General features: G+C 33.8%; 2 protein-coding genes across 3 annotated transcripts; one reads left to right on the top strand and one right to left on the bottom strand.

Annotated features, from left to right (window-relative positions):
* Positions 1 to 680: 680 nt before the first annotated feature.
* LOC107031546 (histone deacetylase 19) lies at positions 681 to 6,534 on the bottom strand. Of its 2 annotated transcripts, none has more exons than XM_015232960.2 (8): positions 6,438 to 6,534; positions 4,620 to 5,177; positions 3,396 to 3,836; positions 2,276 to 2,506; positions 1,742 to 1,809; positions 1,593 to 1,650; positions 1,021 to 1,089; positions 681 to 919 (listed from the first exon to the last, which is right to left on the bottom strand). In XM_015232960.2, the coding sequence occupies exons 2-8, from the start codon at positions 5,145 to 5,147 to the stop codon at positions 818 to 820; spliced, it is 1,497 nt and encodes a 498-aa protein (XP_015088446.1). In that variant the 5' UTR covers positions 5,148 to 5,177; positions 6,438 to 6,534; the 3' UTR covers positions 681 to 817. The 2 variants fall into 2 exon arrangements, with proteins under 2 accessions (XP_015088446.1, XP_027767576.1); XM_027911775.1 differs by having other exon boundaries at positions 4,620 to 5,155; positions 6,438 to 6,520.
* Positions 6,535 to 8,710: 2,176 nt separating this feature from the next.
* LOC107029494 lies at positions 8,711 to 10,963 on the top strand. Its single transcript, XM_015230923.2, has 2 exons — positions 8,711 to 8,936; positions 10,544 to 10,963. Exons 1-2 carry the CDS (start codon positions 8,768 to 8,770, stop codon positions 10,735 to 10,737), a joined length of 363 nt encoding a protein of 120 aa, XP_015086409.1. The 5' UTR covers positions 8,711 to 8,767; the 3' UTR covers positions 10,738 to 10,963.
* Positions 10,964 to 11,805: the final 842 nt, after the last annotated feature.

An 11,805-nucleotide genomic window follows, 5' to 3' on the forward strand; every position in this document is an offset into this window, starting at 1 on the left:
AGACTTCGAAAAGGATTAGGTCCACAATCTTGTTAAACATTTTTGCGAATATCACAACTCGAACATGGTAACCTCATAATCACATCATAACAACTTCCTCAGACATTTGGATCAATTTAAAAGACTATCACAACTTAAACATGTAACCTCATAATCACATCACAATAACTTTGTCAAACATTTGAATCAATTCAAAAAACTATCACAACTCGAACATGTAACCTCATCATCACATCACAACAATTTTATCAGACATTTGAATCAATTCTTTCTCAATTCGAAAGACTATCACAACTCGGACAACCTCATAATCACATCACAATAACTTTATCAGACATTTGAATCAATTCAAAAAACTATCACAACTCGAACATGTAACCTCATAACCACATCAGACATTTGAATCAATTCGAAAAACTGTCACAACTCAAACATGTAACCTCATAACCACATCATAACAATTTTATCAGACATTTGAATCATTCTCTCTCAATTTGAAAGACCATCACAACTCGAACAACCTCATAATCACATCACAACAACTTTATCAGAGCGAATTGATCTGATTCAACATATATGATTAACCACATTCTATTTGGGCCTCATTTCCACCAAAATCTTGACAATTGACATATTGGCATGTTCTTTTTCTTCAACTAACATGAATGAAAGAAGCGCGATTTCGATTCGGGGAGGTGAGGGAGATTGTTCATGGATCATATCATATCTGTAAATTAGTGTGCATAACAAGTAGACTCAAATGTATAATTTGAAGATCATACATTACAGTAAAGTTTAAAAGATTGAAAAAGTCTATTTAAGAGATAATATCAGTTGGTTGATCAAAAAGCTTGTTAGAGTTTCCTTGTTCCACTTTAATCTGTCCTCCATCTATCAGTGTAGAACTTGAATTGCCACCCTGAATTAAAACAACATTCAATGAGGAAATGAAAGAGCTGTTAGATCTAAGCAATCCTTTCGTTTTACGGTTAATAAAAGTGAATATAATGCTCTAAGAACCTTCAAACTTGTTGACTCTGCGAATGTCGACTCTACTTCTCTTAGGTGCTCTTCTGTTTTCATATCGTCCTGAAAATTTGAACGGAAAGAAACTATTGTTACAGTTTCATATGGCAATCAGTAGAAAAATGATCGATAAGGGTTAAGCAAGAACGAGAGGAGGGATCTTATTTAAGATGTATAGTGTTCATGGAATAACAAAAAAATTGCCAGATGCAATAGAAGCATATGGCTATACTACATTATAATGAGAGGAGAAGGGTGGAAGTCGAGTATCGTTTTATTTATTTAGTAAACTTGACACAAGGCCCCACCGACCATACAAGGCCAAAGCATAAGAAAGCAAACTCAAAATGAACAGAATAGCAACCACAAGCTTCATATGACGCAAGAATCCATCAATATCAAGGAAATAATTTGTAGCTCATTAGAAATGGAGGAGGAATTATTTTTGTTAAACTAATGCCTGCACTGAAACAACGGACACCAAATTGAATCATTGACATACAACAAAAAAACAGATGATTGCATCTAAACATTGCTTCAGATACAAAGTAAAGGCTGACACATACCGCGCCTTTTCCTTCGGGTTCAACATGTTCCCTCCTCACTCTGCTAGGATTGGGCTTACTGTATGAAATCACCCTTTTCATAATAAGCAAGATAACAGGGTACAGGTTGAAGAACAAACCTATCGAATAAAATAGAAAAAGTGAAGTACCGTTCTTCGCCATTCGTGTCAGAATCAGCATCCCATCTTGAATCTGCATCCTCTAGATCTTCATCAGCCTGAAAGTTGCAAAAATACATTAACATCTTCCAACATAAAAATCCAACATTTTTTTTTCAATATCAGATAAATCTCCTGTGGCTTACTAGGAACCTTATACCCTCCTCCCAACTTAATTACAAGGCCTTGTCCACAGTAGGATTTGAACCCATGATGTGTGCTTAGCCCACACATCAGGTGTTGTGTCCTTACCGTCGATCCAAAGCCCTGGGTTCAAAATCCAACAATATTCTTATCAACAACAGAAATATGGAAGCTTATCATACACAGGGAAGAGTTATGTTTGCATCTCTTGAAATGGAACATAAAAAGCTAAATGTAGAAAGTGGCAAATATGGAAACAAATAGCAGCACGACCCAACGATTTTGTTTCAAATTATAACCCAATCTTGGAAACTGAAACTCAAACACTTAGTAGAGAATGGTAATGTTTCCGAGAGCAATGTAAGGTAAATGAAAGCAAACCTCAGGCAATTCAGTATCCGGTGGTCGCTCCTGGAACTGTACACTTGGGGCATGCTGAAGCTTTGAAAGATTATCAAGCAGCTTTGATCTTATATCTTCTAAAATCTGACGAGAATTTTTGTTCTCCATATTACTTGGAGCAACATGCAAGGTATAATCTGGACCAAAGTATTCATAATATTCATGTTGAGGCATCTTATCTTCAAGCTCTATTCCTAATGCAACTCCCGTCTGCTCAAACACAGAAGAACAATTCATAAGTATAAGAAAATCACAACAGACATTACAAAGTACAGTTAACGGTTCAAATTTTTTTAGAAGAAAAGGTCCAATAGAGTACTTGGGGAATATACAACATTCTCCTCCAAAGAATGGTTAGGCTATCCTTTTTACGGTACCTTAAGTCCTTCCCTCCCCAGACAGGAGGTGTGAGAGGTTGGCTATGGTGGGTATGCGGAGAAGTAAACATCTACCATTTCCATAGTAGTCGCCTTTTCAACGTTATACAGTAAAAACTAAAATTAACAGTTTGTGCCCCACATGCTATCCACTTCTACTACCAACAAGCATGCATTTTCAACTCAACAACGACAACAAACCCAGTAATTGTCCCACAAGTGGGGTCTAGGGAAGGTGAGATGTACGCAGACCTTCTAATAGACATTTGATTTAAAATGGAAGGAGAATACATTCATTTTCAGAACTTTGCATTCTTTAGACTGAAACACTTTGTAAAAAAACACAGTATCCACTTATACTCACACAACTATAGATTAAACTGCAAGAAGCAAACATGTCAGACTCAAGTTCATAGACATACATTTACTGAACTCGCATATTGGCATGTTCGTGGTATAAATGAGAAAATCTGACAATTTGAGCCTTCGGTTTGGTTTTATTTTTAACAAACAGACCAAACCAAACCATGCACATCCCTATTCATGGGTAATATGTTGTTAAACTACAGTAAAAAATCATTCTCTTTTTCTTTTCTTGGTAGGTTACTTCATTAAAAACATATTCACAATAATAACGTACCGAAAAGAAGAGAAGTCAAGTCTAATTCAATCATCACTCATTATATGTATGCACAAACTGATAGGATAAACGACTTGCTTACTTCGTAACACCAGCAACGAGCAACATTACGTATTGTGTAGCCGCCTCCACCAAGCAACAACAATGGCACATTGAAAGACCTCATGTACTTGACACATTCAGCATGACCTTTAATAGAGAGATTAAAGCAGCCTAGCCTATCGCCAGACAAGGAATCTGCACCACATTGCAAGACCACAGCACCAGGCTTAAAAACTTCCATCACTTTGCCCATAATAGGCTTAAAGAGGGACTGATAGCTCTCATCATCAATTCCATCATCTAGTGGAACATTTAGAGAGTAGTATTTTCCACTTCCATAACCAATATCACGTACATCCCCTGTACCAGGAAAGTAATCTCCAAATTTATGAAAGGAAACTGTCATGACCCTATCTGTAGTATAGAATGCCTCTTCCACGCCATCACCATGATGGATATCAATATCCACATACAACACTCTCTGCAACAGTGATATAAACAAGGTAAATTAGCAATGAAGAACTTATACAGCTTAGGAATGTAAATGTGATTATTATGTGTTGGATGCAAGCGTACGATTGACATTTAGTTAATGATTGTAAAGCTAACACCAACTTAACCAGTTTCAAAACAAAATTAAAAAAGAATTGGAAAGCTAACATCGTGTTGTTTTGTTGATAATTCTAAAGCTAATAAGAACATGTCATAGCGGGTTAAACTGAAATGGAAGGAAGAGTAGTGAGGGATGAGAGGTTAACGCCATTTCTTGTTTTGATTACAGAAAACGACTCGAGTTTAATTTTATATATTCAAGGTACTCCCAAAAAAAATCCAATTTCAACTTAGCTTTTGTTTTGATTACAGATTTCATTGTAGCTGTCCCAAATTTCAACGTTGATTTTTGGTCAAAGTATCCAAAACCGGTTGACTTAAGCCGGTACGGCTCCCACACCCACACTTATGTCGTGTCAACACAGATGCGATACCGAACGTAAAGAGTCCGAGCAACTTACTCTCTAACCTAATCCAATGAGGCTAGTTATTTTATTTAATGTGTTTTCCTGAAGAGTACATGATAAAGTAGCCTGTCCATGGGATGGCTGATTATCACAATATCACAATATAGCTTGATGACACGATGTCAATGTGTGAATAGTAAAGGAATAGTGAGAAAATGTGAAAAATGTGTCCTGACCAATTTTGTCAATCAGTCAATCAACCTCCATTTGGAAAAAAGTGAGTAAGAACAGCAATAATGAAATACCTCATGGACTTTGAGTAGCTCCAGAATAGCCAACACGATATCGTTCACATAGCAGAAACCAGATGCTTCACATTTCTTGGCATGATGCAATCCACCAGCCCAATTTACAGCGATATCACAGTGTCCATGGTTCAACTTAACTGCCCCACCAACAGAACCTCCAGCGTAGGTTTGGCAGAAGGAATAAAGACCATCAAAAACTGGACAGTCCTCCCCGACATTGAACCTCTTCAGCTGCCTCAGCTGATCTTGCTGTGTTTCTGGTGTTACGCTTCTCAAGAAAGCAATATAATCATCAGCATGAAACCTACAGAGATCCTTATCTCTAGCAGGATTTGGCTTCAGAACATGCATGTGTTGTAATAGACCATAGTGGGCAAGAAGAGCATGTGTCATCCGCATTCTATGTGGCTTCATCGGATGGCCTTGTCCATAATAGTAATTACCAACTTCAGGATCATAGAAATAACTTACTTTTCTCTTCTTTCCATCTGCACCAGATGCTAAGGAGTTTCCTCCAACATCCATTTCCCAAGCTATAAACCAGTAAGGCTAAACCTATAACAGATGGAAAGCAAAGGCAAGAGGACTATTCAGCAATACAAAGTAAATCTAAACACATATTCACAATTAACAAAGGAGGTTGACGTAAATACATATATTTAGATCTTTTCTCTTAGAATAAAGAATATAAATCATCAAAAAAAAAAAAAAAAGAGGCATGATTAAATATGGACACCCAAACAGAAACAGAAGACACCACCATACACTAATAATAAGAAGGGGGTAGGGTCATTATGACTTGCCAAATTGGGTTTAGTTTGGAAGAATTATCCCCAAAAAACAATAACAATAAGAAAACTACTTCGCCTCAATCCCAAACTAGTCAGAGAATTTGTCCAAAAAATAAGCTTCAAAATGGAGAAAATTTTGAGTACAGTCTAAGAGTCAATGTAAGACAGCAAAAACAACAATTGGTAAGAACTATGATAATATCTAGTCAGCTTCAATAAGAAGATGATTTATTCATGTAACCACACAGAACATGTTATCTTTTCTTCACCACCAAAAATTGCTTCATCCTGCCTAAAGACACTAAAGCTTGAATTTAATCACTGTAACACAAAGTACATCAACCACACTGAAACAAAATAAAGTATTTTTCTTTTATACTAATAATAAAAACAATACTTCTTCATAGACAGAAAAAAAAACACAACTAAACATATAAAATACAGAAATAAGCCTCTCAACAGTACATGTGAGCAAATGAATCCAGAATCCAAAACCTTAGTAAAATTTAGCAGCTCCTAATACAATATGCAAACATGAAACCCCCACCCCCACCCCACCTCAAAATCCACCAAAATAAAAAGCAAAAAGACTCAATTTTGTAGCATTTAAGAGTACTTAAATTTCAAAACTTTTGACAGAACCACACAATCAGCAAGATTCAACAAACCCCATCAAACAAATCAATAGTACTTTAACTACATCAAATTCTCCAACCAAAATTTAAACAAAAATACCCATATTCCCACTTATTTTTACTTAAATCTCTTCAACTAACAACCCAAATAAGCAAATTGCAAGAACCAACCAACCAATCATGGCCAAGACCAATTTTTTTTGCTCAAACACCCATATAGCCAAAAGGGTACTCAGTTAAACCATATACCCAACAATCTGTACAAGAAAAACAGTAAAGACAACAACTTCCCCATTCTTTTTCCCCCTCATATGTTAATACAACAATTTAGAGTCCAATAAATGAGGGGGTTGTTTGGGGGGTAGGGGGGATTGACAAGAAGAGCTAACCTGAAAGTGAAAACCAGAAGAAGCGGCCACTACAGTAGAGATCGCTAAAGGTTGAGTAGAGAAGAAAAAACCAGATGTAAAATATATTTATGTCTTCAAACTAATGGAAAATATATACACATTTATTTATTTATTTATTTATTTTTCAAATATCAATTAATTAATATTGTCCCAATTTTAACAATTTATTTATTTATTCATTTATTTATTTATTTATTTATTTTTCGAATATCAATTAATTAATATTGTCCTAATTCTAATACGTATTGGATTTAGTTATGTGAATTTTGGCAAATTATTCATGTCTTTTCTTTGTGTCAAGTTATTCTAATATTTACTTTTTTCATGATACTTTTAAAACTTGTTATAATTAGATTTCATGTAAATTAATTTCTACAAATGTATAATAATCCTTTATTCCTCTTTATCATTAAAAAAAAAAATAATTTTCACATATAGCACTTAAAAATAACCTAATTACTCTTCATAACTACAATTTGATAATTACAATTCGTAATTACATGTTATAGGGAGGAGAGAGACGAGCGAGATTGAGAGAGAGGAGAGAGGCGAGCGAGAGAGGGCAAAGATTGGTAGAAGGCGAATTGTATATATATATATATATATATATCGGTTAGATATTTGTATATTATATATATGTAATTGTATATATGGAAAACGAGATTGGGAGAGGGAGGAAAGAAGCGAGCAAGATTGAGAGAGAGGCGAGAGAGAGGGCAGAGAGTGGGAGAGAGGTGAATTGTATATTATATTGGTTAGATAATTGTATATCATACATATGTCTGTATTTGTATATTCTGCCGAATTATATATATACAAACGTGACTAATCATACAAACTCGAAGTCAACCCACATAATTAATGTATAATGTTAATCACGTGTGGTAATTATAGCAAATTGTAGTTATGATGAGTAATTAAGTAGTATAAATTTACTTAAGTAATTTTTCAAAAAAAGAAAAGCTATGGTATAATTAATCACAAAATATAATGATCAAATATATATGTTTAATCTTAACATATAACTTTTAAACAATTTAAACTTTGTTTATACATAAGAAATATAGGTTCAAAAGATAATTAGTGTGATCTGTTGAAACTAATGACAATTTAGGTGAGTATATAACACAATAACTCAAGTTCCATCAAATTCTTCAGCTTAAAAACTAGTTATAAGTATATTTTATAAGTATATTTTACATTACATATTAATATTAATTAATCAGAGCTAATAAATTTTGTTTTTGTTTCCTCAAACGTGTTAAATAATCTTATGTTTGGTTAAATTATAAATGTGATAATTATAGAAATTTAATTATAACACTCTATAAATTATGTGGAAAAAAAACCCCAGAAAAAAGAAAAATCACTTGAAAATTTATGTATAAATCAAAAATAAAATTAATTAATAGTCTTATAACAACAAATTTGATTGGTCCTTCTATCATTTATATATGCGTGTAAAATTTGTGTTTTACTTCTACGTGCTTATCATAATTGAATCATTTTAGTTTTAAATTGTTTTTTTAACTAAATACAACACATTAAAATAAAATTTCTCTTATTATCTCGAGATAAAATTAAAAAAACGAAGAAATTACCTTGATTCATAGATTATATGTTATGCAAAATCATTCCTTATGATAACACTTGCCAACTATAACATAATTGAAGGTAAAATAAAAGTCTATAGGCAGTCAGAAAATTATTTAAAAATATGGAAATTATTTTAAATTTGTAACTTCACTTAAAAAATTAAACTTTTATTGTCCATCTATCATACATAAGTTCAATGTTCATATAATTTAATTTTGTCTATATCACATAGTTTGAAACGTTTCAAAAAATAACAAGTGAATATAGTGTAACGTTTTATCCATTAAGCAGAAATTTCAATTTTATTGACTTGTGAATACTTGAATCACCAAAATAACTTTTGTTTATGAAGCACAAAATCTATAACCAATTATGTAGGGTTCATTATATTGAAATAACCCGAACTATTAACTCATAAAAAAAGCAAAGTTATGTTCACAACTTATACTCGATGAGATCAAAAGTTATTTCGTTACATATTAGTTAAGCGAGATATAAAATTCAAAATCTATCTTATAAAAATTAGGAACGTATAAAACCGAACCCCAAAATCATACATATCCATCAATCTTTTATGGACTCAAAAGAGAAGAGGCCCAATTATTTGGCCCAAAATCCAACATGTATATTTCTAACTCAAAAATACTCAATAAAATCTTCATCTTCCTCAACAAGAACAAATTTGAAATTTGAAAATCTCAGAGAGAGAAAAAATGGCGTCGAAATCGAGCATGAAAGGTTTCTTCAAGCAGCAGAAGAAGAGTGGAGGCATCACAAAACCATCGAAATCAAAATCCACCAAACCAAAAAATGCTGCAGCTATTGGTTCTAATGTTACTCAGCCTTCAGCACTCATCTCCCATGGCTCTCTTGATTTGAAAGGTCAGATTTTTTCAATTTAAAACACCAATTTCTTTCACCCCTTTTCGATTTTAACTCTATTGCGTAATGGGTACTTCTTAATTTTGGTATTAGGGTTTGTTTAATCTTGTTTATCTGTTTTTGTTTTTGAGGGGAATTAGGAGTTCTCTGTTTTTGTTCACATGCTTGTGGTTTGAGTTATGGTGATCCTTTAGTGGAATCTTGCTTCTGGTTTGTTATAAATTAGGGATTCCTGCAAATCTTAAATGCGAACTAAACCCACAAAGTTAATGATTACTATGAGTCTAAAACGTTGAAGACGAAAACAACTTCGTTTCAGACTCAAGCAATTTGATATGTGTGTACTTGTTGTGTTGCTTTGTGAGAAAAGGGACACCTTTACAGCTTTTTTTTCCGAGGTATGGTTGAGTAGGGACTTTCGACTTGCTTAGCAAATTGTTGACTTTGATATAGTTTTGGAAGAAAAAATGGAAACGAAGAAAACATTTTGAATTCTGTAAACATTTAGGGAGGTTGATTATGGTACTTGTGTTTTTGCTGTTTTACTATATTATATTTCCATTGGTTAGAGTTGGCGAGTCTCTTTAAGCTAAAGTTCAAGCGAGATGGTGGATAGTCTATAACCAACTCTCATGTTGGTTGGTGGTGCAGCTGTTCTTGTATTAGTATTGACTGACTAGGGACTAGGAGTGCGCAATAGCTTTCTGTATAATAGTTATTCAGTAAGTAAGGTGGTATAGTCGAGGTGTGCTAAAGCTCTACTCAACACCACCATTATTTTTAAAAAGAAGAAGCTTTTTGTATGGTAGTCACTTAGTAAAAAAAAAGGTAGTGTAAAGGAGATTTACTCCAAGGTAATAATATAGCTTTTCGCAAGATCTGATTGTTGCGAGGTAGAATAATTTCTATCCCGTGTCTTCCACTTACAGCCAATTATCTCATTTCATATGTTCTTCTTTCGTTTTGTTTGGATATCGTCTTTAAGATACTTTATTCATCTAAAATATTAGAAGCCAATTTGTGATGAATAATTGAAAAATGCTTGAAGAGTGGGGGTAAACAGATTTTTTCAGAAGAAGAACACGTCTATTTTTGTCGAGTCAATGATGTTGAACTTGCTTAAAAACTGGCATCTCTCTTGTTGAATGCTTGCCTTAGTCCTTATGCCTATGCCTTGCCATACTAACATTAGAAGTTCATACTTTTAATTAATTAGAGACATAGTTTATGAAATTTTTGATTCAAGAGAACCATTTTGTCAAGATTTTTTGGGCATAATAATATCATATTGAACATTGGCTATATTCTTTTACGGGGTGGGAGAGGTCAAAGTTGTTATTTTCTCGTTTTAGCCATGAATTAGTACTAGATGTATCAAAACTGTGGCTACTGAAATTTGCTTGTCCACTTGTCTCTATCGTTTAGCAAAAAGGCTGTCCACCAGGCACGAAATATAATCTCTGTTCTTTTGGTATTGTGCTTATAAAAGATAGTGGTTTTTTTTTCAAATTCTGAAAGTTATGGTTCTCTCTCTCTCTTTTTCCCCCTAATATTTCGTGATCTGAAAGAGGTAGCTTTTGTGTGTCTTGCTATTGCCAAATCTGCAGATAATTATGATCAGAATGAGGAAGTGTTGAGGCAATTCGACATGAATATGGTTTATGGGCCATGCCTTGGAATGAACAGACTGGACAGGTGGGAGCGTGCCAAGAAACTTGGAATGAACCCTCCAGCAGACGTGGAGCGCCTTTTAAGGTCTAACAAAGTTCGCAATGAGTGCCTGTGGGATGGTCGCGTTTAGCCCCCTTCTGCACTATTCCCATCTTTTGGTTTACATCTAGTTCCATGGCCTCTTCGTTTTCATTATCTTCTTTTGGGGGTTTTGGGAAAGGTATCATATGTACAAGAAGATGTACAGCAGCTGGCTGTACTATTAAGTATCTTCAGAGATATGCTCACTTGACTGTACTTTTAATGTTATTTGCCCTGAAGTTTTCTGTTTCTTGTGTGATTAATTTACTGCTGAAGTCTTGGTGCAAATCTTTCATATTTTTCATAATCATGAAAAATGTTCAGGATGTTTTAACATTCAAATCTTAACCATTAAGTGTTTTTTTTTAATGACAAGTGAAAGCCGCAGCCGCTACCCTTTGGGTGCGCATAAGGTAAAACCCTCGCTTCTTTGCAATAGTTTGTAAATCACATAGGAGAGGTAATTCACACTAGACAAGCCTGATGTGACGAGCTCGACCTAGAAGGCAAATCCCGTACTTTTGATGGCAAGAGATTTCAAACTTGAGACCTCCAATATAGGTCTCAAGCCCAAACCACTGGTTTCTTTTAGTATCACTTTAGGTATGAATGATTAATATTTATAACGATGACAATTTGTTGAATTCATCCATCTCAATTATCATCACACAACCTCCATTACTGTTCATAACTATAATCAAGCATCATCGACATTAACCATCATTTACAATCATAATTATCTACAAATTACTACACACAATCACCATTATTAATCATTACTATAAAACTTCAACCAATATCACTTACTTTCACTATTAACCGTCACTATCGTCCAACACAACCATCAGTCACTATTATAATCATCATTTAACTATAACTACTACACACAATACCACCATTAGCCATTACACCCTCCTCAATACCCAAAACCATCAACCCTAGCTATTATCTCCACCGACCATTATAATATAATGTTTTTATTAATTTTTATATGAAAATAAATCTTGTAGATGTCTATTTAGATTCGAATTTTATATAAAAATAAAAATATACTAAAATATATATCGCGTAAAATTAAAACACATAAAATAAAACGAGACGGCTATGTGATGGGGTG

The sequence above is a fragment of the Solanum pennellii genome, chromosome 9 (assembly GCF_001406875.1).
Source record: "Solanum pennellii chromosome 9, SPENNV200".
Classification (NCBI taxonomy): domain Eukaryota; kingdom Viridiplantae; phylum Streptophyta; class Magnoliopsida; order Solanales; family Solanaceae; genus Solanum; species Solanum pennellii.

Coding starts and splice junctions, on each gene's coding strand:
- LOC107031546 (XM_015232960.2), bottom strand. CDS start 5,147: ATGGATGTTGGAGGAAACTCCTTAGCATCTGGTGCAGATGGAAAGAAG. Junction 1,810..2,275: donor CGGATACTGAATTGCCTGAG/GTTTGCTTTCAT, acceptor TGCAACTTTCAG/GCTGATGAAGATCTAGAGGA. Junction 1,090..1,592: donor AACCCGAAGGAAAAGGCGCG/GTATGTGTCAGC, acceptor TCAAATTTTCAG/GACGATATGAAAACAGAAGA.
- LOC107029494 (XM_015230923.2), top strand. CDS start 8,768: ATGGCGTCGAAATCGAGCATGAAAGGTTTCTTCAAGCAGCAGAAGAAG. Junction 8,937..10,543: donor TGGCTCTCTTGATTTGAAAG/GTCAGATTTTTT, acceptor CCAAATCTGCAG/ATAATTATGATCAGAATGAG.